Source organism: Rhincodon typus, chromosome 5, assembly GCF_021869965.1.
Source record: "Rhincodon typus isolate 14 chromosome 5, sRhiTyp1.1, whole genome shotgun sequence".
NCBI classification, from domain to species: Eukaryota; Metazoa; Chordata; class Chondrichthyes; order Orectolobiformes; family Rhincodontidae; genus Rhincodon; species Rhincodon typus.
Genome location: NC_063336.1, coordinates 120,133,447 through 120,160,614, shown reverse-complemented (window position 1 = coordinate 120,160,614; position 27,168 = coordinate 120,133,447). Strand labels below are relative to the sequence as shown.

The 27,168-nt window shown below is 40.3% G+C and overlaps 2 protein-coding genes across 3 annotated transcripts in view; one reads left to right on the top strand and one right to left on the bottom strand.

The window, feature by feature from the left end:
• LOC125483177 (trifunctional enzyme subunit beta, mitochondrial-like) overlaps positions 1–306 on the bottom strand; it is an 11,389-nt gene extending 11,083 nt beyond the window's left edge. The window contains exon 1 of the mRNA XM_048597290.1: positions 170–306. The gene's annotated coding sequence lies outside the window, so the exon portion shown is untranslated. The remainder of the gene's footprint in view (positions 1–169) is intronic.
• A 143-nt stretch (positions 307–449) lies between these two features.
• LOC109910714 (hydroxyacyl-CoA dehydrogenase trifunctional multienzyme complex subunit alpha) overlaps positions 450–27,168 on the top strand; it is a 101,896-nt gene continuing 75,177 nt past the window's right edge. For both annotated transcript variants that reach the window (XM_048597195.1, XM_020509954.2), the window contains exons 1-4: positions 450–550; positions 16,537–16,578; positions 18,095–18,165; positions 25,590–25,723. In XM_048597195.1, coding sequence (XP_048453152.1) covers positions 484–550; positions 16,537–16,578; positions 18,095–18,165; positions 25,590–25,723 — 314 coding nt within the window. In that variant the 5' untranslated portion in view covers positions 450–483. The remainder of the gene's footprint in view (positions 551–16,536; positions 16,579–18,094; positions 18,166–25,589; positions 25,724–27,168) is intronic.

Sequence of the window (27,168 nt, the reverse complement as noted above, 5' to 3'; positions counted from 1 at the left end):
CTCCCCCCGGACTCTGGGCCCTCTCCCCCCGGACTCTGGGCCCTCTCCCCCCGGACTCTGGGCCCTCTCTCCCTCCCTGCTCCAGGCTCCAGATGAGGAAGCTGCAGCCCAGTGGAACCTAAACCCCGCCTTAATGGCAGCATTTCACCCACATCTGAATAAACGCTACCTGCAACCGTAAAGCCGATCAGTTTAGGGAGTTGAAGGCGATAGAACGAGTTGTGTTTTGTTGCCGACAGCAGGGTGTTTTGCTCAGGGAGAGTGGCGGGTTACCCAACGGGCGGGGCGGGGAGGGGAGGGGAGGGGCGGGGATATGGAGGAGATGGGCGGGGCCTGGCGGAGATGGGCCGGTCGAGGGCGGGGCCTGGCGGAGATGGGCGGGGCCTGACGGTGATGGGCGGGGCTTGGCTGGGCGGGGCCTGGTGGGGCGGGGCTTGGCGGGGCGGGGCTGCCCTCTCACCCAAGCTGGAAACGGAAATAGCAATGGCGGCGGTGCGGGCGTCCGGCATCATGAAGCGGTTCTCGATGTTTAGGCAGTTTTGTTATTCAGGTATTTCGTTGTGAAATATTTCTTAGTGTGAATTTAAAAGTTTCAATGGTAGGAGATAAATAACTTTATTCTGTCCTGACAGATATTCGACGTACTCTGAGTGAGTTAGTTACCAAAGTTGGTGTTTTGTAGAAACAGGCCGTTCATTGCTGCTGATGTCCACTTTGGGTCACTTAATTCATTTAATGTCGTTAGGGTAGTGAACAGTAGGATTGCACTGTTTGCTAGGCGTCTGGATTAAAAATGCGCGCACACGCACACACCATTTAATAATCTATAAATTATTTCCGTAGGGTAAACCCTCAAATTAAAAAATGCACTAGGTATTTTCAATCAGAAGAAACCTGATTACTATCAGTCTTAAAGACAAATATTTATGGCGTACTAAAAACAAGCTGCTGGGAAGACTCAATAGATAGGGCAACATCTGTCGAGAGAGATCGGAGTTAAAATTTCGAGCCTCACACGACTTTGGAATTTATTAATGATACCTGTCTCCAAGGAATGAGTCTTGTTTTGTTTTAATCTCTGGTGTTCGATTTAGTGAAGGTGTGCTTGGTGCTAAGCAAACAGATGGCTCGAAGTAGAGGATGAATGTTTCCTTTTATGTACTTAAAAACCACGTCTTTGCAGAACTAATTTACACACTAGACGAAATGTACGCTTTTCAGTGCCACCTGAATACCAGTTTAATTGTTAGGTTGCTTTTGTCAGTAGCAACATTTGAGTCAGAAAGTTCTGGATTCAAACACTGCTCCTCAAATGAGGCACAAAATGAATAAATAACCTCCGTTCTGAGGAAGGGTCACCGGACCCGAAACGTTAACTCTGTTTTCTCCTCCACAGATGCTGCCAGACCTGCTGAGTTCTTCCAGCAACTTTATTTTTGTTCTTGAATGAATAACTAATTTTTGATATGCATTATCTATAAATTAGATGTGAAATGAAAGACTGGCCTGGTTCATTTGGATGTTATACCCATATTTGGAAAGAGTAAGAGCCATTCTCTACATTTGGCTGACCCTGGATTTCAGGATGATTTCTACTTTGTCCATGAGTTTCTGTTTTGTCTTTATGGACTGTACAGGCCAATCTCGACCTGCAAATCTTCAAGCATATAGGACAGGATGCTCCATGAAGTATTGGCATTGGGAATGCAGGAATTCTTCCACTTTTTCCCTTCTCTAGTACAGCTGTTCCTCCATGATGCAGCTTGATGGACAAGTTGTTGCCATTTTGAATGATTAGCGGCAAGGTCCTCTCATTCATCAATTGGAGTGTTGCCACACTTGAGGGAAAGTTTGAGTAAATTGTGGCATTCTTTTTGTCCTGGCTGCAACACTAGCCATCTAAGAATTGAGAAAGCAGGACCTGCTGATGAAGTCACTTTTCAGTCATCCTAACATGCTGTGCACTCCAATTATACTTGATTTTTGAATGAGTTTTGGCAGAATGTTTCAAGTAAGACACTGATGTTTGTTGATTGATTTCTCAAGTGAATCTAGAGTATAGTGGAGGCATTGCTGATAGAATTTCTCTTTTGATATTACGTGTTGCTCATGTAGGTGGAAATTACTGAAAATGCTCCAGATCTGAGATTAAAAACCAAGTACTGGGGGAACTCTAGGTCTAGTAGCATCTGTGGAGAGAGAAGTTACCATTTCAAGTCCAATTTAACTCTTTCTGCTCAGTTTCTCCAGCGCTTTACTTTGGTTACTTGTGTTGTTGATGCATAATCCAGGATGCAGCACAGTACACAAGCGTTGTGACAACTGCACTGTGCATTGAACCTCTTTGACTTGTGGAGATCTTTGTTGCCAAAAGCTGTCTGCCATAGTTTGTAGAAGGCTGAACTGGTGCAGCTGATCCAGTGTTAGGTCTCTACATCAGTCTGCCCTTTTATGAGAGATGATTGCTAAGGTTTGCATTGCGAAGTCAAAGAACAGAAGTAGGCTGTTTGGCCCTTTGAACCTACCTTGCCATTCTAGAGTGTGGCTGAGCATCTTCTTGATGCTATTTTCTCGCACAATCCTATATGTCATTATTCTCCAGAAACCTATAGATTTCTGTCTTGAACCTGCTCAATGATTGACCCAAATATTGAGATTCCTTCATCTTTAGAAGGTGCAATAGTTGATTGACCAAGTCCGAGTTCTTAGGATAAAAAGGCAGATGTTGGAGATCTGAATGAAAAACAGAAATACGAGAGAAACGAGCCATCTGACGGCATCTATTGAGAGAGAAACAGATTCAAGTTTGACTGAGTCTCTTCTATACAGAATTGAGAAGATGAGTGGTTTACGAGTCTGGTGCAGAGTGAGCAGCAACACTATAGTCATCTGTATATTGTAGGTCCTGTATGTCTATGCTGGTCAGTTTAATTTTGGCTCAGTGGCAAATGAGGTAAGTTTTCATCTCAGTGGTATTTGATGCTCACACCAGACGACACTTGATCTTAGAACTTGGAACACTGCTGTCAGGTAGATGGTAAATAGTGTAAAAGCAACCACATAGCCTTCTTGACATTTTGGATTTTGATGGCATCTGTTTCAGAACCTGACTCAAGACATTTGGAGTCATCGTTATGCAGCAGTTGCAGGAGTGTGAAGAAGTTACTTAGACATCAATTTTTGGAAAACAATCCACACCATTTACTGAATCAAATGCTCTGATCACCCTCAAAGAGATATTTCCCTCCCCACCCATGTCTGCCTTTCGTAGGGACCGCTCACTCGGTGATCCCCTTGTCCACTCCACACTCGTCATCAACCCCACCACACCTGGCACCTTTTCCTGCAACCACAGGAGGTGCTGCACCTGTCCCTAAACCTCCCATCTTGCCTCCATCCAATGCCCAAGACAAACTTTCCAAATCCGACACAGGTTCACCTGTACATCCTCCAACCTGGTCTACTGTACCGTTGCTCCCGATGTGGCCTCCTCTGCATCGGTGAGACCAAGCGCAGACTCTGGGACCAATTTGTGGAGCATCTGCGCTCTGTATGCTATAGTCAATAACACCTTCTGGTTGCCAACCATTTTAACTTCCCTTCCCACTCCATTAGTGACATGTCCATCCTGGGCCTCCTCCAGTGTCACAGTGGTGCCGCATGCAAACTGGAAGAGCAACACCTCATATTCTGCTTCGGGAGCCTGCAGCCCCATGGCCTGAACATAGAATTCACCAGTTTCAAAATCTGCCCATTCCCCTGGCCTCATCCCATGTTCAACCCTCCCTCTCATCCCTGTATCCTTGACCTGACACAACCTGTCCATCTTCTTTTCCACCTATCTGCCCCACCCTTCTCACTGACCATCTCCACTACCCACATCCATCTGTCACCATCCCACCTATCTTACCCCAGCCCCACCCCTCCTTTCTCTCTTTCCCAGCTCCCTTCCCCCTCCTCAGTGCTACCAATGCAAGTCATGGGTTATAGGACTTGAGTGAATAAATTAAATTGACTCCCAGTGTATTGGCAACAAATGTACCTTGTGGATAAGATTGTTTTGTTGGGATCCTGATTGTCTGTTTCAATAGTTCATTTCTGCATCAAGAGATGTCTTCTGTAAATAGATCCACTGAATATTCACCATGAGCTATTTCATAGAATCCATACAGTGTGGAAGCAGGCCATTTGGCCCATTGAGCCCACAGCGACCCTCTAAAGAGCATCACACCCAGAACCACCCCCTACCCTACCTCAGCACTATGGGCAATTTAGCATAGCCAATCCGCCTAACCTGCACATCTTTGGACAGTGGGAGGAAACCGGAGCACTTGGAGGTAACCCATGCAGACATGGGGAAAATGTGTGGAGTTTGCACGATTGCCCGAGGCTGGAATCGATGAAGGGTCTAGGCCCGAAACATCAGCCTTTCTGCTCCTATGATGCTGCTTGGCCTGCTGTGTTCATCCAGCTCTGCACCTTGTTGTCTCGGATTCTCCAGCATCTGCAGTTCCTACTATCTCCGAACCCTGGTCCCTGGTGTTTTGAGGCAGCGGTATTAACCACTGAGCCACAGTGCTGCCAATACTTTGCAAAATGCCACGTTTGACTACTTGACATCCTAAACTGAATCCATTTCAGTCTTGAAAAATCTTTATTAAAATCTTACAAAGACATGAGTTATTTTAAATATAATCAAAAATTTAAAAGCTGCTTTAGGTACAAAAAAACTTAATTTCATTGCTTCAAATCCCAAGAGGCTGCATCTCAAATTAACTTTTAAATAGCTCCCAGATTGGGATGTGTATTTGTTATATATCTAGTATGTATTCTATAACTTTCACAAGTTTAATATTTCAAAATGTAAGAGAAGTTCAATTAATGTGATATTTCCTCTTGAATCTCTCAGCCAGAAAATGATGCAGGGATAGTTCGATGATTGTTGAGGAAAATAAAGGCTAATCTGAAAATACTAATAGTTCATTTCTGCATCAACAGATGTCTTCTGTAAATAGATCCACTGAATATTCACCATGAGCTATTTCATAGAATCCATACAGTGTGGAAGTAGGCCATTTGGCCCATTGAGCCCACATCGACCTTCTAAAGAGCATCACACCCAGAACCACCCACTACCCTACCTCGGCATTATGGGCAATTTAGCATAGCCAATCCGCCTAACCTGCACATCTTTGGACAGTGGGACGAAACCGGAGCACTGGAGGAAACCCATGCAGACATGGGGAAAATGTGTGGAGTTTGCACAATTGCCCGAGGCTGGAATCGAACCCCGGTCCCTGGTGTTTTGGTGTTATAGTCAATGAACATCGACAATAGCTGTTAATTAATCCTACTAGACAACTTTGTCTTGGCTCTACATTTTGTTTACATCTTTGCAAGCAGGTTTTTATTGTACAAATTTAGAGTCAAAATGAAGTAATTATGACTTTGCATCAGCACTACACTTGTGACTTCGTGTAATTTCTGTCACCAAAGACTCTTTCCACTTGGATTTGGGATGAATTTGGAGTCTGATTTGTTAGCAATAATGCTGTGGTAGTTGTATGAATGCAGCCATAAATGCAACTTTTTATTTTGCTTTTTACTTTCTGCTGTGTTTGCTCAGTTCATCCTCCTGCCATGAAAATATTTTAGTCATAAATAATATCCAACGACGAATGTTAATTAAGTTAAGCAACACCAGTATTGTGGGAGTGTCAACTAACAAAAGGGCAGATGATCTAATCTGTAAACAGATGTTCATGTGGAAGTAGGGCAAAGGTTGTCCCACTTTTTTTACAGCCGTGTACATGAAATGTGGAAAGAATCTGTGCCAAAGTTCAAATGTTCAAATAGTATGTAGGATCTAGCAGACATGTATGAGTCAGAGGACAGATGAGTTTAATATTCCTTGCTGCCTGTACTTCCCATTATACATTAAGGCTATTTCATATATTTGGATCATCATTAGAGTTTTTGGAAAAAAAAATTACAGCTTTAAATTCTATAACTGAGCATAATAAATATTGTCTGTTTGGGGGAAAACAATCCCATAAGAGATGATATTTTTGTGGTTAAAAACACATTAAACTTCTTACATAAAACTTTTTCCTGTAGACACGAATACCCACATAGAATATTGCAAATTGCTTCCTATTAACTTGCTATGATTAAACAAGACTGGCAAGATTATCAGAGAATATCAGATATTTGTGTTGCATGCTGTTTTTATGTTTCCTGTATTCTCAATTAGTATTCTTGCTCAATGTACGTGGCCTTCACGCAAAAGACCAGAGGGTGATTTAACCTTTTTATCTTGCTTAATGTTGGTCCAAGATACTGTTCTTGCACAATTGATGTGATTGATGTAATTTGCTTTGTTAACTGAACATTTGATGGTTATTTAGTAACATCATTAAATGGGGGAAAGGTTGTTCAGGAGAAAATATTAAATATGCAGATCCTACTTTTCTTTTTAAATATGACATTGTGCCTCGAATTTTCATAAGTAACTTTTGTTTCAATATTAAGCTTTCTTTTGAAAATTGGGAAGATCGTAAGAGCAAAGGGATTACATTTAGAAATAAAACACTGCAGAAGCTGGAACACTGAACTAAAAGCATGTTGGAAATTCGCAACAGGTCAGGTAGCATCTATGGATATCAAAACAATTAACGTTTCATTCACACATTATGGAAAAAGACAAAGAGCAATCCAGAGTTAAAATAATTCCCCTTTTCAGTGGCATGAGAACAGATTGATCTAGGTAAATTGGGATTGAAAATTAAAGGAGGAGAGAGTTTGCGTGCAGTTGAAGTGCATGGCTGTGCTGTGGAAATACGAGGTAAATAAAGCTGAAACATCCTGGATGACAAAGGAGGGAGAGAGTATAACATGAAGATTTGGGGAACTGTTAACAAAGTGAGCATGTCCTATTGAAAGTGAGGCTGGAGGACTAACAATGGAAAACAAGGAAATGGCAAATGACTTAAACATATTTTGCATCAGTCTTCATTGTACAGTTTACAAGTAACATTCTGGAAGGGATGCAGGAAGTGGTAGGTACAGTTTTGAAATATCAAGGAGTTGAGGATTATGGATGAGCTGGTATGAAAGAGGAGTTGAGGTCCAAGGCTGATCAGTAATGATCTTGTTGAACGGTGGGGAGGCCTGAGGGACCCAAATGACCTATTCCTTCTATTTGTTATGTTTTTATCTTCTCAGGAAAATCTCAATAACCGAAGAAGTAGTACTGAATAAATTGTTGGAACTGCAGGCTGGCAAGTGCCCGGTTCCTGATGAACTTTTTCCTAGTGTCTTAAAAGAGATGGCCAGTGGGATAGTTGATTCATTGGTTTTAACTTTCCGAATCTCACTTGATCTGGTGCTGACCCTGTTAGATTGGAAAATGGCAAATGTAACTCCTTTATTCAAAAAGGGTGAAGAAAGCAGAGATCGGTTAGTTAGCTTTACACGGGTTGTAGACTATTTTCTAAATAGGGAAAGACTTTGGAAATCTGAAGTTCAAAGGGACGTAGAAGCCCCAGTTCAGAATTCTCTTAAGGTTGACATGCACGTTCATTTGGCAGGTAGGAAGGCAAATGCAGTGTTAGCATTGATTTCAAGAGGGCTAGAATATAAGAGCAGGGATGTATTGCTGAGGCTGTATAATGCTTTGATCAGACTGCATTTGGAATATTGAGAGCCCCCATATCTAAGGAAGGATGTGCTGGTGTAGGAGGGTGTCCAGAGAAGGATCACAAGAACAATCCCAGGAATGAAGAGCATGTCATAGGAGTGGTTGAGGATGTTGGGTCTGTACTTGGAGTTTAGAACGATGAGGGGGAATCTCATTGTAACTTACAGATAACTGAGAGGCTTGGATTGAGTTGATGTAAAGAAGATATTTCTACTAGTATGAGAGACTAGGACCCAAGGGCACAGCTTCAGTGAAGGGACGACCCTTCAGAACTGAAATGAATTCTTTTCAACCAGAGAATAGTCAATCTGTGGGACTCATTCTTGCAGAACACTGTGGAGGACAGGTTAGTGAATGCATTTAAGGCAGAGATAGGTTCTTAATGAGTAAGGGAATCAAGGGTTAATGGGAGAAGACAGTAGAATGGGGTTGAGAAGCATATCAGCCATGATTTGAATGGTGGAGCAGACTTGATGGGCCGAATGGCCCAATTCTGCTCCCATATCTTGTAGTCGTAGGGAAGCTGTTATTCAATAAGTTATAGTAGGGCGCTTTGATAAGTTCAAGGTAATCGCGCAGCGGCGACATGATTTTGTGAAATGAGGTAACACATGCTGCGGGTAAAAGTTGGATGTACTATATTTGTATTTTCAGAAGCATTTAATAAAGTGCACTATCAAAGGTTTTGCGTAAAATAAAAGTGTAGAGGCTAGCATATTAACATAGAAGGTTGGCTGGCTAACAGGGAACAGAGACATAAAAGGGTCTTTATCAGGTTGGGAAAGTGCAATGAGTAATGTGCCACAGGGATCAGGGCTGAAGTTCAATTGTTTTCATCCAAATGATTGATATAAGTTGTCGGGCTGAACATATGCTGACCACACAAAGATAAGTAAGCAAGAAAGTTGTAAAGAAGACAGAAGGATGCTGCAGAGGGTTATTTACAGGTTAAGTGAGTGGTTGAAGATGTGACAAATGGAGTATGACCTGCAAAATGTGAACTTGTCTATTTGGCAGGAAGAATAAAAAGGGAAGCAAAAAAACCAAAGAACTACAAATGCTGGAAATGAGGGAAAAAACCTCAGAAATTGCTGGAAAATCTCAGCAGGTCAGGCAGCATCTGTACAGAGAAAGCAGTTAAGATTTTGGGTCCAATGACCCTTCTTCAGAATCGAAGAAAACATATTATCTAAATGGCAAGAGATTACATAGGCTCAGATTGAGCGCCTCTGTTCGTGAATCATGTTATTTATCACGAGGAGAATTGTTGGTTTGTTTTATGAGGAAAAGTTGGACAGGCCAGTCTTGTATCTACTTGAATTTAAGTCAGAAGTCACCCAACACCAGGTTGTAGTGCAGCAGGTTTACTTGAAATCACAAGCTTTTGGAATTTTGTGATTTAAATAAACCTGTTGGAGTCTAACCTGGTGTTGTGTGACTTCTGACCTTGTCCACTCCTGTCCAACACCTGCACTTCTACACCATGCTGGAATTTAGAGTAAGAGGTGACTTAATTGAAACACATAAGATCCTATGGAGTCTTGAAGAGGGCATGTTTCCCGTTATGGGATAAACTAGTGGTCACTGTTGATACATCAGGGATTATCCTGAAAAGGTGGTGGAAGCAGAGTCCTTGAATTGTTTTTACGCAGAAGTAGATTGCTTAACAAGAATCTGAGAGTGAAAAATTATTAGTGGTCATTGAGAATGTGGATTTTAGCTTACAGTCAGATCAGTCCTCATCCTACTGAATGGGGGATCAGACTTGAGGCTCTGAATAGACTGTTCCTATTCCGAATTTTGTATGTTCTTTTCAAGCAGTAGTATAAGGGTGTGTGTCTGATCAATGACGTTGATTTTTTTTGAAATGAGAACTGGGCTGAATCAAGTTTAGATAGGACAAATTATTAAGAGCAAGAAGGTAAAAGCAAAATACTGCAGATGCTGAATGCTTTGAAATTAAAAACAGGAATGTTGGTATGCTGAAGTTAGGTATCATCTGTAGAGAGAAACTCATCTAATGTTTCACGTTGATGATCTTTCATCAGAACTCAAGTGAAACCTTAACTGAGTATAAAAAAAGACTGGCACCCAACATAAATAGGATTCCAAAAATCAGTGAAAAGGAGATAATGGGCAGAGCAGGGCTGATTGGTGATCAAAAAGCAATTTATGCCCAAAGGCAGAGAGTATGCTGATGTACTAAAAACAAGTTATACTTCTCTTCACCAAGGAAGAAGATGCTACCAAAACCATCGAAAAATGATGCATTTCAGACAATGGATGGGCTCAAAATTGATGGAGGGGTTAGCATATGGTTACGCTGGCTCAATTTTGAAATTGACACTCATCATAATCCTCCTAGATGCCAGGGTAGTGCCAGAAAACTGAAGCAGTGTAAATGTTAATTCCAAAAAGGATACAAGAACACATCCAAACCCAGCATCTACAGGTTGACAATTTTAACCTTAGAGGTGGGAAAGCTTTAGGAATTGATAACATGGGAGAAAATTAGCAGTCGTTTGGACAAATGTCGATTAATTTAAGAGCAGTAGCATGGACCTCTGAGGTAATATTGTGTTTAATTAACTTGCTTAGTTTTTTTGAGGTAACAAAGTTGATGAGGCTCATTCAGTTTGTGTGATGATTTTCAAAAGGCTTTTAATTAAGTAATTTGTCCACGATGTTAGAAAACATGGACTAATACAGTAGAACGATAAATATGAAATTGGTTGAATGACAGCAACCAGAGAAAGTGGAAGAGCTGAATATTATTTAAATAGGGGAAGCTGCAGCACAGAGGAATTTTGGGGTGGGCCCATGTGCATGAATCACAAAATGTAGCATCCAAGTTCAACAAGTAACAGGGAAGGCGAATAGAACATTGGCCTGTATTTCAAAGGGAACGGAGTAATAAAAATAGGGAAGTCTTGCTAAAACTAGGCAAGGAGCTAGGCAGATCACACCTGGAAGACAGTGAACAGTTTTGATCATAGTTTTGATCATCCCTTATCTAATGAGAGAGATACTGGCATTGGAAGTAGTCTACAGAATGTTGACTAGTTTGATTTTTGAAGTGGAGGAATTTTCTTATGAAAAGTTGAGTGTTGGACTTGAACTCATTGGAGTGTAGAAGAAAAAGAGGTAACCTTATCAAAATATACAAGATTCTTAGAGGACTTCACGTGGTAGAAGCGGAAGGGTTGCTTTGTCTTGTGGAAGAGTTGAGGACCAGAGGGCATAATCTCCGATTAAGGGTTTGCTCAATTAGCAGAGAGATAGCAAAGAATTCTTCTCTGACAGTCTTGAATCTTTGGAGTTCTTTACTGTAGAGAACCGTTAAGCCTGGATCATTAAGTATATTCAAGGCAGAGATACAGTTAATTTCAGTAAATAAATTAAGGGGCATGGGGAAAAGGCAGGAAAATGGACCTATAATGTCACTGAATAGTCAAACAGACTCAATGGACTTTTTCTTTTGCCCCTACAATTTATGGATTTCGTGGCTTGAATTAATAGTGGTGTAATTTCAATCAGCCATATGACCTACTGTTTGTCCTGTTTTGTGGTATTGATGAAGTGCTTATGGGAATAGCTAATAATTTACCAATAACTATCATCTGCCAAAAAAAACAGCCAGGGCAGACGTTTTGACTTGAAATTGTTAAAATCAGTATTGAATTTGGAAGTCTGTGAAGTGGCTAATCAAAAGATGATCCCGTACTTTTGTAGTTGAGTTTCATTAGATAGGTGACTAGGAAATCAGATTCTTGATGTGGAAGGAATGGAAGTGTTCATTTGGTCTCACCAGTTGAAGAACAACTGCTCATAATAGTATAGTTAAAAATAACAAACAGCAAATCCATGTACTAAAATGAGCAGAGAAAAAAAAACAAGCGCATTGCTGTTTTGCTGCAAGAGTCTTTGGGAACTTGAGGGAGCAGGAGAATAAAAGGCAGGTGTTGCATCTTTTGCATGGAAAGTGTTTGTGTGGGAATGTGAGGGAGTATTAGGTTGATAGAGATGTGGACCAGGATGTTCCTAGACAATGTTGAAAGGGATTCGAGGATAGGTGGCAGCTTCAGAGGATGTGTTTGGTAACACAGAAATGTGGAGGATGATCCATTGACCCGAAGGGTGCCAGAATTTGAAGTCAAGGAAACCCCAGGTGATTTTCTTCACTCACACCCCATTTCACACCTCCATCTGCTAATAATTAGAATCTATATTTATATACTATTCAAAAACTTGCCTAATGAAATTTGATTTTTGCTAATTGACAATTGACTTCTATCATCAGGCTGGACTGTAAGTTTTGGCAAATTAAAATTGCCAAAAAGACCAACATGTAATTGTTAGTGTCACAATATGAATTATAGTGTTATGTTTTTCTCAAGTACCAATTCCCTAGGTGGCCAATTAGCTCAGTTGCCTAGGTAGATAACCTGTAGGTCAAAGTAACGTCAACAACAGAGGGTTCAGTCTTTATTTTGGCTGAGATTATTACCTGCCACCTCAATCCACCTTTAGTAACATAAAGTAATTCTCTTGTGGTGCTCATGATAAGGTCACAAGATGTAGGAGCAGAAGTAGTCTCTTCAGCTCATTGAGTCTTCATCATTCAATGAGCTGATGGCTGATCAGATGATCTTCAACATCATTTTCCTGCCTTATCTCAGTCTTGATGAGTTGAACATGTTCTCCTGATGGGTTTGTTATTGCAGAGGGATAATCAATATATTCAAACTCAAAATTTGTAAAGACATTTTTAAATCAACTCAGTAGAGTTGATTTAAAAATCAACTCAGTACACAATGAAAAGAGGCTCTCCAGCTGATCATATCCAAGCATGTTATTAAACGCCTGTCTACTCTGATTTTCCAGCACTTGGCCCATACCTTTTACGCTATGGTCCTTCAAGTGTTCACCTGGATAACTTTTAAGTGTTATGTCATTCCTTTCAGGAAGTGAGTTTCAGATAACCACCACCTTCTGGGTGAAATAATTCTTCCTTAACTCCCCTCTAAATTTCCCATTCTATGGCCCGCTGGTTGTTAGCACTTGTACTAAGTGGAAAGGTTCTTCCTATCTATTCACCTCATAATTTTATAAACCTCAAATCAGGTCCGAGCTCAGCCTTCTTTGTCATGAGGAAAACATCCCCAGTCTATCTCGTCTTTTTCCATAGCTGAAAGATTTCAGCCTAGGCAAAATCCTGGTGAACCTCCTCTGTGCCATCTTGAGTGCAATCACATCCTTTCTATAGTGCAGCAACCAGGACTGCACATAGTATTCCAGCAGTGGCTTAACTAAATCTTATAAAGTTCATTATAACCTCATCGTTTTTGTATTCAGTGGTTTGACTGAAAAAGGCAAGTATCCTATTTGCCTCCTTTAACCAACTTATCCACACGTCCACCTTCAGAAAAGGGTCTCGGCCCGAAACGTCAGCTTTCCTGCTCCTCTGATGCTGCTTGGCCTGCTGTGTTGATCCAGCTCTACACCTTGTTATCTCAGATTCTCCAGCATCTGCAGTTCCTACTATCTCTATCAACATGTCCTGTTGCTTTAAGGATCTATCAACATACACAGAGGTCCCTCTGAAGGTCTGTATTTCCAGGGGACACATCATTCATCATCGACTCCCTTGTCTGGTTAGTCCCACCAGAATGCATCATCTCTCCTTTTCAAGATTAAATTCCAATTATCGCTGTTCAGCCCATCTGGCCAACCCATCTATTATCATCCTCTGTTCTACAGTGTTTCTCCTCGCCATTTACACCACCAATTTTTGTGTTATCAATGAATTTATTGAGCAAGCCTCTTACACATGTGTAGATCACTAATGTGCACTACAAGCAGCAAGAGACCCAGCACCTATGATATGCCACGAGACACAGGCTTCCACTTGCAAAAACAACCTTCAATCACCACCCTCTGCCTCCTACCACTAAACTAATTTTTTGCATCCCATTTGCCAAATTGCTTTGGATACCATGGAGTCTTATCTTCTTGACCAGTCTCATTCAAAACGTTTAAGTCAGTGCATCACCTGCACTATCCTCATCCACATGCTGAGTCACCTCCTCAAAAAACTCAATCTAACCTGTCAGACATAATCTACCCCTGACAAAACAGTGTTAATTATCATTGATTAATCCTTACTTCTCCAATTGGAGATTAATTCTGTCCCTCGGAGGTTTTTCCAAAAAAATGTCCCTCACTCGTCTATAGTTTTAATCCCTACCACCCTTGAATAATGGTACTACATTAAGTCTCCTCTCGTCCTTGTTTCAGCATCCAGAGAAGATTGTAAAATTAATCTTGGCACGCCTGCAATCTTGCCTCTTAAACAGCCTGAGGTACATCGGGCTTGACAATTTATTCAATTTCTAAGCCCACTAAGCCCTCTAATACTACTCCCCCCTCAATTGCAATTTATTCAGATATATCACAGTCCTGATTTCTATACCTACACCATGTTTCTCTATAGTGAATACAGATGCAAAGTACCCATGTATAACCTGACTGCCATCTTCTGGCTCCACAAAGTTTGCACTTTGGTCCTTAAGAGCCCTGCTCTTTGCCTGGTTATCCTCTTGCCCTAAGTATATTTGCCTTTGGACTTTATTTTACCCACGAGTGTTTCTTCACGTGCCCTCTTCGCTTTCCTAATTTTTCTTTTAAGTACTTCTTTCACTCTCAATATACCTCTTGGGCTTCAGTTGTTTTGAGGCCTCTGTATATACAATAAGCTAGCTTTCCTTTCCTTATCCAATCTTGTATAACCATCAACATCCAGGGTTCTGTGAACTCGTTTCTCCTATCCTTGATCTTCATGTTGAACTGCATTTTCACTATTTCCTCTTTGAAGAACTCCCATTGCTAAGGTAAAGATTTTCGTCCAAGTTTCTGCTCCGAGTCCACTTTGGTCAGGACCTGTTTTATCATACTAAAATCGACCTTTCCCCTATACAGAACCTTTACTTTAGGTTTGTTAGAATACTTTTAATTAGAATAAAATATCAATAGGTTTAATGCTTTTTATCCAATTGTCAATGAAGGCTGTGAAAAGTAACAGTCTAACACAGTCCTTGTGGAAGTCCATGATTGTATGTTATTAATTCTTTATACAACTAAAATCTACCATTTAATTCTATAAGGTTCAGTGGCAACACTTAACTGCCTTGTGTGAAGTATTTAATAATGTCTGTGTGTAATTGATGCTACATTAGTAAATCTAATAAATTGCTCTGAGATAGAACCATGTTGGTAAAATACTACCTTTTCTAGAAGCCTTGTTGATATTTGCTGGTAAACTTTTTCTCTGGATATTTTTAATCAACATGTCCATGGAGTCTTTGATTGTTTCCAGGGACCCACATGCTGCCAATATTTATAAAGGGCATAAAGTCAAAACTTGAGTCATTACAGATTCATTAGCTTCATTGATTGGAAATTAGCAGGCATCTTTTTCTTAAATTCATTCATGGGATGTGGAAGTCACTGGCTGGGTCAATACCAATTTCTAGTTGCCCTTGAGAAGGTTGTGGTGAACTGCCTTCGAATTGCTGCAGTCCATGCACTACAGCCAGACCCACGATGCCATTTAGTGAGGGAGCCCCAGGATTTGGACCCAGCAACACGAAAAAGAACTGCGACATGTTTCCAAGTCAGGGTGTGAGTAGCTCACAGGGAACATTCAGATGCTCCCACGTATCTGCAGCCCTTTTCCTCCAAAATGGATGTGGTTTGGAAGGCGTTTTTTAAGGAGCCTTGGTGAATTTCGACAGCGCATCTTGCAGGTTGTGCACGTTGTTGATATTAAGCACTGGTAGTGGAGGTGCTCAGTGTCAATATTTGCATGTTACTGTTCGGTGAATATTGTTAAATCCAGCAGTCTGTTTTTTTAAAAAATCTTTGAAGTTGATCATCAAATTATTAACTTGTCTGCACCTAAATTTTAATTACTTTTAAAAAAATAGGCGTTAATACTGAAATTTGTAGTGCATTTATTTTCCTTGAAATTGGCAGAGTTTTGAAAAAGTTGGGTCAGAAGGGGAGATGGTATCTTAATGGTAATGTCACTGAATTAGTAATCCAGAGGCCCAGTTAATGGTTTGAGAAAACAGGTTGAAGAAAGTTGATGCAATTTAAATTTAATTAGTTAATTCCAGATTTTAATAATGTCCTTTAGCGAAGATCAGCCATCCTTACCTGGTTTGGCCTGTGTGAATTACAATCCACAATAATATGGTGGTAAACTCTTGCTGCCACTTATGTGAACCCAAATGCATTTAACGAATTGAAGAGGGAAAATAGACTGTTTTGCTTAGAGTTTTAGTCAGTTGTTTAACATAAACCATTACTTGATAGAGTGCTATTATAGAATAACATCAGTATCAACATTGTGTATGAAAAGTGAATTCTTAACAATCTGAGGAGCCTCTTCTGTTAATATGCACAGTTGTTATTTTTGCATAATTTGTGTTTTTCTTGTCAAGAATTAACTTGTAAAGACAAGTAAAATCATAATGTAATAAGAAATAGGAGGGCGACTGGCCATTTGGCCCCATCATTTATTCAGTAAGATTATCGCTGATGTGATTGTAGCCTTCTGCAGTTTATTGCCAGTCCCTGAATAACCCTTTACTTTCTTGCAAATATGGACTCTGGAAACAATTGAATAACAGTGGTGCTGTTCAAAACAGTTGGTTTATTTGAAATTAACTTTGCCTTTTTAAAAATAAAATATGTCCATGATTTAAAATTAATTTGAATCTGTATTCCTAGTTTTTAAAATAACGTGTCTAATTGCAACGTTATTTTTTCCACAGGCTATGCCTGTCGCCATTTCGCAGTTTCTTCAATTATGATGGGTATGTATTTTCAACAAGAGAATCATGAAGGAATTGTACGCAACTTGCCTTTGCTTTTCTAATGTTCAAACTTGACTATTTGCAACCTAAAATGTTGCCTACTATAAATAGCCAGTCTAAGTAATTTTTTCATATTATATCAATGTAAAATATTCGTGAATGTGAGGGGAAAATGCTGCACTAAAATCTACAAAACTGAATTCCCAATTAAAATGCTTAAAAAATTGTGCTGAGCAGAAGTTATTTTTAACCATTATTAGATCACAGTCTGTTGATGATAATCGGTTATCAGATTGAAATATGAATTGGACCAATTTCTCACAGACAGTTAAATGGGTAATTTGCAGAAGCAAAAAAGGTTTGGCTAATGCTATGTGAAGGAATAATAAGTAAAAAAAAAAAACTTGTGTTTGTACAGTGCCTTTCCCAACCACAAGACATTCCAAAACGCTTCATGGTCAACTAAAAATAAAGTCCAGTGAACTATTCCCTGGAGTTTTTGTTTTAATAGAATAAAGCAGTTTACTGTATCAGTATGAAATATAAATCTTGTCCTTTTATAGATGCAATGCAGTCTTATTATAGATGCTTCACTTCAAAAGTGCTACAAATATAATATGTGCACTGTATTGAAACGACTCAGCCATAACTAAAGAACTAAAAGACCAAGCTGAGACAGTCCTATTTTAGTTTCTTTTACTTGTACCAGAAGTCCATTTGAAAAATCATGTTAATAGTTCTGTTATTTTCGGTTATATTGTAATGACTTGTATTTTGCGATGGTTGATTCCTCCAGCACATCATCTTCACGTAACAGGCATTTTATTGTGATTGGAAATGTCTTACTTAATTCTGACATTGCAAATTTTCATAAATTCAAAGGAAATTTCTGAGAATACTGAGAATTTTAACTTGCATTGTCCGGAAACCAATGATTCCAATTTGTATATATTACGGGCTGGATTGTAATTTAACAATCTACAACCTAATCTCAATCAGATTGAAGATAATCATGATTGTGGTAAATTCCTAATCGGCAGAACAGTGTGGTCTGGTAGAAGTTGGGACAATGGCTGTTTTTCTGTTTGAAAATCCAGGAAGAAAAGATTGAATGTATCCAAAAATGAGTAGCCCTAACAAATTTGCCATAGTGATTGAAAATTATGTTCCATAATTTGATTGGGACTGCAGCTGCCAAAAATCCCTTTTGATGTTAAGGACTCTTAATTGATTGTTGTGGTTCCAATTTTAATGCAATTTGTTCAGAAAAATCCACTCTTTGCTGCTCTTGACCTAGTCGTAAGAGCATCTACAATAGTCTGTACTGCTTGCTTCAGGAAAACATTTACACTCCCATCACGTTATGCTCTGGGCATTCCCTTTCGCTCAACAAACATGATAGCAATCCTGAGTATTCTTTGAATTGCAAACACGAAAGGTAGAGAGAGAATTGATTGTATTTTGCATTTTTAATAAAAAGTTCCTACTTTTTGTAAACTTTCTACATTTCTTATAGAGCGGACTCATGTCAACTGTGAAATTAAAGGTGATGTTGCAGTTGTGCGATTTAATACTCCAGATTCTAAGGTAATAGCTAATTTTATCTTTTTGGTATCATTTATTTGATGCTAATATTGAATGAGTAGAACAATCAGTGTGTCTGTTCTAATAAACAGTAAAGGAAATTTGCATTTTATTTAGCCAATTGCATGTTGCTGACTCACAAAACATATTTCAATGATATACATCATCATGCTGATTATTGATTCTTAATTCAAAAAGGCAATTCCTTTAAAGTTCAGTAATATTTCAGGTCATGTAAGAATTACAACCCCAACATTAAACTAGCATTTGATCGAATGTTACATCAAGGGCCGTGTCAAAATTTGAAGTCTGGAGAATCGAGGCGGAGGAAAAGTCCCCCACTGGATACAGTCATACCAAACATGAAGGAAGATTGTTGTGCTTGTTGGAGACCAACCATTTCAGCCACAGGAGTTCTTTAGGATAATTTCCTTGGCTCAGCTATCTTCAGGTCAATCATCTTATATCCAAAATAACGTAAGATGTGGAGTGTTCTCTGATTATTGCACGTTCACAATTCTTGAATATTCAAGTAGTCTCTGTCCTTCGCAGCCACACTCGAACAACATCGAGACGAGGGCTAATAATAGAAAGTAACGTTTTGTACCAACCAAGTGGTAGGCAATAATCATCTCCAGTGGAGAGATTCTGGTTTCTCTTCAACATTCCATTGGTGAATTCCCCCCCTCCATCATCAATAGCCTCAGAGTTATCATTGACTGGAAACTGAATCAGACCAGTCACCTAAATACTGCGGCTACAAGACGTTTCACACTTGCTCATTCAAAATCTTACAATGTGATCCCCAACAGTTTTGGGTGGGTGCCTGAGCCATTCCGTGTAGCAGCTCATACTGCCTTCTTGAGGGCATTTAGGGCCATAGAGTCACACAGCACTGAAACAGATCATTCAGTCCAATTCATCCACGCTGACTAGATATCTCAATCTGACCTACTCCCATTTTCCAGCATTTGGCCACATCCCTCTAAACCCTTCCTAATCATATACCGATCTAGAGGCCTTTCAAATGCTGTAATTGTACTCTGCCACTTGCTCGGATAGCTCGTTCCCTACACACGCCACCCACTGTGTGAAAATATTACCCTTCAGGTCCTTTTTAAATATTTTTTCTCTCACCTTAAACCTATGCCCTCTAGTTTTGGACTTCCCCACTCCAGGGAAAAAGACCTGAGCTATTTACCTTATCTATGCTCCTCATGATTTTATAAACTTCTATAAAGTCACCCCTCAGTCTCCAATGCTGTAGGGGAAAAAAGCCCCAGCTTACTCTTCTCCCAAGAACTCAAACCTTCCAGTCCCGGCAACATCCTTGTAAATCTTTCTTGCACCCTCTCAAGTTTAACAACATCCTTCCCAAAGAAGGATGACCAGAATTGTACACGGTATTCTAAAAGTGGACTCACCAATGACCTGCACAGCTGCAAAATGACATTCTAACTCCTATACTCACTGTTCTGACCAATGAAGGTAAGCGTGCCAAATGCCATCTTCACCACCCTATCCACTTGTGATTCCACTTTCAAGGAACTGTGCACCTGCACTTGTAGGTCTCATTGTTTGGCAACACTCCCCATGGCCCTACCATTAACTGTAAAAGTCCTATCCTGGTTTCTCTTAGCCTAATGCAACACCTCTCTGTTATCTAAATTTAAATATCATCGATCACTACTCTGCTTATTGGCCCAGCTGATCAAGGTCCCATTGCATTCTGAGATAACCTTCTTCTCTACCCACTACACCTCCAATTTTGGTGTCATCTGCAAGCTGAGCAACCATTCCACTTCTATCCGTATCCAAATCATTTACATAAATGACGAAAAGCAGTGGACCCAGTATTGATCCTTGGGGTACACAGCTGGTCACAGGCCTCCAGTCCAAAAACCAACCCTCTATCACCATCTTCTGTCTCCTACCTTCAAGACAGTTTGTATCGAGTTGGCTAGCTCCCCTGGATTCCATATGATTATTACATTACTAGCCAGTCTATCTTGCGCAGCCTTGTCAAACGCTTCATTGAAGTCCATATTGACAACACCTACTGCTCTGTCTTCCTCAATCTTCTTTGTCATCCCTTCAAAAAGCTCAATCAAGTTAGTGAGATACAATTTCCCACCACAAAGTCATGTTGACTATTAATAATCAGTCTTGCCTTTCCAAATGCTGTAAATCCTATCTCTCGGAATGTCCTCTAACAACTTACCCACCATTGACTTAAGACTCACCAGTCTATAGTTCCCAAGATTTTTTTTACAGCCTTTCTTAAATAATGGCACCACGTTAGCCAACCTCCAGTCTTCCAACACCTCATCCGCGGCTGTCAGTGATAAAACTATCTCAGCAAGGGGCCCAGCAATCTGTTCCCTAGCTCCCCACAATGTTCTGGGAAATACCTGATCAGATCCCGGGGATTTATCTACCTTTGTGCATTTGAAGACCTCCAGCACCTCTTCTATAATATAAATTACTTTCAACACATCACTGTTTATTTCCCCAAGTTTCCTAGGTTCCATGGCCTTCTCCACAGTAAATGCTGACGCTAAATATTGATTTAGTATCTCACTCATATCCTGTGGTTGCACACATTGGGGCCCTATTCTCTCCCTAGTTACTCTTTTGTCCTTAATGTACTCTTAGAATCTCTTTGGATTGTCCTTAATCCTTAATTCACTGAAGCTATCACATGCACTGTTAGGCAAGAACTGGACATCATAAAATGGGAACAGATTGTCAGGGAAAAGCACCATAGAAATGTGGAGATTGTTTAAGGGATGCATACTGCGTGTGCTTGAAATGTTTGTCCCTAGCAGGCAGGGAAGATGCGGTCGAGTGAGGGAGCCTTGGTTCTCGAGAGGTCAAACGACTAGTTAAGAGGAAAAAGGATGCTTATATAAGGTTTAGGAAACAAGGATCGGAAAAGGCTCTAGAGGGATACAAGTTAGCCAGGAAGGAGCTGAAGAAAGGGCTTAGGAGAGCTATAAAGGGGCATGAGAAAACCTTGGCAGATAGGACCAAGGAAAACCCCAAGGATTTTTACATGTACGTGAGGAATAAGTGAATGACCAGAGAAAGGGTAGGGCCGATCAAGGATTGTAAAGCAAATTTGTGTACGGAGCCTAAAGAGATAGGAGAGGTCCTTAATGAATACTTTTCTTCAGTATTCACAACTGAGAGGTACCTAGTTGTAGGGGAGGATAGTGTGAAACAGGTTGGTAGGCTAGAGGAAGTGGATGTTAGTAAGGAAGATGTACTAGAATTTTGAGGAACTTGAAGATAGATAAGTCCCTTGGGCCTGATGGGATTTATCCAAGGATTCTGTGGGAAGCGAGGGAAGAGATCGCAGGGCCTTTGGCAATGATTTTTGGTCCTCACTGTCCTCGGGTATAGTGCCGGAAGATTGGAGAGTGGCAAACGTCATTCCCTTGTTCAAAAAAGGGAATAGGGAAAATCCCAGAAATTACAGGCCAGTTAATCTTACATCAGTGGTGGGCAAATTATTGGAAAGGGCTCTGAGAGATAGGATTTATGATAACTTGGATAGGCACAGTTTGATTCGTGATAGTCAGCATGGATTTGTGAGGGGTCCATCATGCCTCACAAACCTTATTGAATTCTTTGAAGAGGTGACCAAACACGTGGATGAAGGTAGAGCAGTGGATGTGGTATACATGGATTTAAGTAAGGCGTTTGATAAGGATCCCCATAGTAGGCTCATGCAGAAAGTAAGGAGGGATGGGATAGGGGGAAATGTGGCAGACTGGATTCAGAATTGGCTGACCCTTAGAAGACAAAGGGTGGTAGTGGATGGAAAATATTCAACATGATGCTCAATTACGAGTGGTGTACAACAAGGATCTGTTCTGGGTCCTCTTCTATTTGTGATGTTTGTAAATGATTTGGATGAAGGAGTGGAAGGGTGGGTTAGTAAGTTCGCGGACGATACGAAGGTGGGTCAAGTTGTGGATAGTGTGGAGGTCTGTTCTAGGTTACAAAGGGACATTGATAGGATGCAGAGCTGGGCTGAGAAGTGGCGGATGGAGTATAACCCTGAAAAGTGTGAGGTGATTCATTTTGGAAGGACAAACTTGAAAGCAGAATACAGGGCTAACAGAAAGATTCTTGGCAGTGTGGAGGAGCAGAGGCATCTCGGGGTTCATGTCCACAGTTCCTTAAAAGCTGCCACCCAGGTGGATAGAGTTGTTAAGAAGGCATTTGATGTGTTAGCTTTCGTTAATAGAGGGATTGAGTTCAAGAGCCGTGAGGTTATGCTCCATCTATACGAAACCCTGGTTCGGCCACACCTGGAGTATTGTGTCCAGTTCTGGTCGCCTCATTACAGGAAAGCTGTGGAATTGTTGGAAAAGGTGCAGAGGAGATTTACCAGGATGTTGCCTGGAATGGAGGGAAGGTCTTAAGAGGAATGGTTAAGAGAGCTAGGGCTTTTCTCTTTAGAACGACGAAGGATGAGAGGTGACTTGATAGAGGTGTACAAAATGATCAGAAGTATAGATAGAGTGGACAGCCAGAGACTTTTTCCTCAGGTGGAGGTTGCTATTACAAGGGGGCATAGTTTTAAAGTGAGTGGAGGTAGATATAAGGGAGACGTCAGAGGTGGGTTCTTTACTCGAAGAGTGGTAGGGACGTGGAATACGTTGCCGGAGAGGGTAGTGGAATCGGCCTCATTAGGGGCATTTAATCGGCTATTAGATAGGTATATGGATGATAGTACAAGGTAGAGGTGGAGGTTAGATAGATCTCAGGTGTAAGGTAAAAGTTCAGCACAACATCGTGGGCCGACGGGCCTGTACTGTGCTGTACTGTTCTATCTTCTATGTTCTAAGTGCCGTCTTTGTCCTCCTGATTTCCCTCTTAAGTATACTCCTACTGCCCTTACACTTCTCAAGCCATTCACTTGATCCCAGCTGCCTATACTTGACATATGTCTCCTCTTTCTTGACCGGAGCCTAAATTTCTCCAGTAATGCAGCATTCCCTACACCTACTATAAAGTGTGTAGTAACTGCTGGCCTTACCAGTGATTGACTCTCTCCATTGATCGCTTGCTCGCTCTCTCTCCTATTCCATGATTTTTTTTTAAATGATCGGGGTTTTGAAACAAAAAAAATGTCATTTTTCTTCTTTAAGTCTTTCTTCTGGAGGGGCTCCAGTGTCCTCTTGAGGTCATCGCTGTTTACTCTTTACTTTTCTCGTTTTTGGATTGGAACCGTGAGCTGAAGTAGAGAGTTGAACTTTGAACACCAGCTTACTTGTAAAATAAACAAACTGATGTTCTCATGTGGGAACTGGTCTGGAAAGATAATTGTAGTTTAATTATTTTTCTAAGAACACTGCAGACGTTTTGGCACCAGGATGTGTTATGCGCAAGGACTGGCAACTGATTGGATGTTGCATTGGTCAATCAAAGGGAAGGCTCGTGCTGCCAGCCAGCCACAGAGAATGTGGAAAAAAGAAACTGAAGCCATAGATTGACCAAAAACAAAAAAATGCTTGAAATCACAGCAGGTCAGGCAGCATCAACGGAGAGAGAGCAAGCTAGTTGACTCTTCTTCAGAGCTGTGATGAAGATCATAGCCATAGATTGGACTGATTTTGACTGGACTTTTGGGCAGAAGGCTGTATGCTTAGAAGCTGTTGGACTGGAAAGCTATGTTCTTGACCTTTTACTCTCTGTAGATTATATCCAGTTAAAGAATTGTTGAATGTTCTGATAAATGAATCCTAATTTATAAGAAATAAGTGAATATTCCTCGGAGCCCTGTTGGAAGCTGTTTGCATTGACCGGTGGCTTTAGAATTCAAGCAACATACAATCCCATATAAAAACCGAAAGAACTGCGGATGCTGTAAATCGGGAACAAAAACAAAATTGCTGGAAAAGCTCAGCAGGTCTGGCAGCATCTGTGAAGGAGAAAACAGAGTTAACATTTCGGGTCCAGTGACCCTTCCTCAGAACAAACCCATATGCCTATATACAACACATCATTCAAGGATTCTGCAAAGAACTGGTACTCATTGTCAAAACAATGAACAAATTACAGCTATTTTACTTTCTTTGTAGTTTATCCTTTTACTGTGTCTGTCTGTCTGTCTGCGTGTGCCACTGTGAGTGTTATGATCAAAGAAATTTGTGTCTTAAAACAGGGCAAGTTAAGGGGAAATTTGTAGAGGTTTTCAAATCACAAAGGGGTTTGTTAGATAACTGAATAAAAATGGTTTCTTGTTAGAGAATTATTGGTAACCCGAGGATGCAAGTTTAAGGTAATTGGCAAGGTAACTAGAGGCAGCATGAAGAAAAGTAAGAGTTATGCACTGGAGTATGATCTCGAATCTGATGGAAGTAGATTCAATAGTAAATTTTAACTATTTGTGAAAATAGTACAAGACTATAGGATAAAAGCAATGCATTGTGTTGGAACTATTTGAATAACTTTGTTAATGAGCTTTTACAGGCCCAACAGGCAAAATAACCTGCATGTGCCCCATACTTGTATGAAATTGCCTTTTATTGTATATTGAACCATCTATGACAGATCTCACTTGACCATATCAAGTTGTATCGTGCTTTGCTTTGCTGCCCTGTCTCAAAGCAGCTGGTATCTTGCTCCAGAATCATCCTGGAAAACAAAGTTAACTATGTCTACCAAATTCTGCTCAACTCTTATCCAAACACTCACTGACCAAATAGGACTTCAGTTTCTAGTGGTCCACTCCTTCCTGGTCCTGCTCTTTCCCCAGTTCTATAACTTCCTCCAGTCCTGAAGCCTTGCATTCCTCCAGATCTGGTCTCGTATTCTACTCCCACTGTCACTGTTTTCAATCCAGTATTGATAACCGTGCCTCAGCCATTTCAGGGTCAAGGTCTGAAATTGTCTCCCTATAATTGACCACCTCCTTGTACTTTAATGATGAGTTTAAAGCTCACCTTTTTAACAAGGCTTTTGATTTTCCTTCTGAATATTTCTTTTGACTTGGTGTCTTTTTTTTGTCTGATCTTACCCCGTGAACCATGTTGGGAAGTTTTTCAATGTTAAAATGCTATAGAAATGCAATTTATTTTTTTTCTGGTAAGTTGTAAAACATATTTACACATTCTAAAATTATTTTCAAAAGTGCTGGTAAAAGCCTGTGTAATACTTGATATGTTTCCACATTGTATGATTCCTACATTGAAGTTCAAAGGAAAAGTCTGCTGATTACATGCATCTTGACTCTCAAATGTGTTATTGGCAAAAGACCAACTAATATTATTACCTGTGATAAATGTCCCTCCTTTAAGATGGATGCGATACCTTATTCTTTCACTGCCTCAAACAAGAACTTTGTATTGGAAATTAAGGATTGTGCTTTTTAGAAAAATAATGTAATTTGGTTTCTTTTTGATGCTGTATAGGTTAACACCCTATCTAAAAAGCTACAATCAGAGTTTACTGAGGTGATGAATGAAGTTTGGGCAAATGATGGTGTTCGAAGTGCTGTTCTTATTTCATCAAAACCAAGCTGTTTCATTGCTGGTGCTGACATCAAGTAGGTTGCATTTTGAAATGTAGTTTCAGAATTCAGATTCAGTGTAAAATGTGCTTTGTGATGAGTATTCTTCGTGTATGATTCTCCTTATTTTAAGGGAGATGCAGTAGCAGAAGTGTTCAGGTTCACAAATCTTTATTTGCCATGAAGGTTTTTATTTCTTAGGGTCTTCCCTAATTGTCCCTTGATCTGAGTAGCTTGTTCAGACCACTTTAGAGGGCAGTTAAGAGTCAATGATATTGCTGGAGGACTGAAAGACCATGACTGGTCTGATTACTCCTTATTCTTGCCTACCCCGGGTAAAATAATTCCCAGAATCTAACTAGTGCAGCTGCCTTGCAGAGCCAACAAACCAGGCTGAAGTAAATTATGATCATGCTGTGATCCTACCTCTTTGGGGAAGGCTTGTGATTAAGCCCTTGGAGATTTTAAATTTGACTTTCAAGTTGACTCTTCCCACCACTTATTTCATCTCCAGGCTCATTGCACAAAGTTGTTCTTGGTAGATGATACAGTGATGTATGTTGATTTCCGGAGGCACTGATTTGAGCATCTGGCTAACAAATCATTTGTGCTTCCCTGTCATTGTAGGAGCTTCATTGATTCACAGACCACAAAGTTTGTCCTGTAGAAGATTGAATTTCACCAGCATGTGTCACTTTGTTGAAAATGTCTTACTTAATTGTTTTACCTTCTTTCATTGGGCAGTGATCAAGAGCTGCTTAACAGTTTCTAAAGTTCTTTTAACTCCTCATATGAAGATTACCAGTTGGGTTGTATCATTTATGTCTGTACTGTTATCGAATCTTAAACTTTAAAAGTGACATACGTGAAGTTTTGTGATCAGGACAATAAATGTTGGATGCTTGGTTCTCTACTCTCCTAGTGATTGTTTGTTTGATATCAAAAGCTAGTTTTCTGTACTATCATATTTTTACTAGAGCGTGCCACAGATATAAATGTGTCTGTCGCCAATTTCCCATCGGACAATGGCTTCCCTGTGTTTGCTGTTATTTCAGCAATCAGGAAACTGCTTTTGATCCTCAAAACTTTTTTGTTTGCAGCTTTGAAGAATGATTGTTGGCAAACAAGGTGCTGGTTCACTGAGTTCCTTCAATTCATTCTCACCTGACCTTTGAAGCTGTCAAAATTGTCAGCATAGTTTGTACAATAATGCCGTTTGATATAGTACTCCTTAAAGACTTCTTTCTCCTGACATATCAAATGTAATTGAGCCTCATTGTGCTCCATAGCAAAATAGTAATTGCTCCGAGAACCTTTGAAAACTGGGCTTTCATTGTAGCTGTCTCTCCAAATGAAGTCTGCATCCTCCAGTACCTTCGACTGCCATCACCCCCACCACGGACTTGTTCAGGCAGCACTAAGTACACGCCTGCATTCCGGGGTGGAGTATTGGACCTGAGCCTTGGAATCTGCTACCCTCC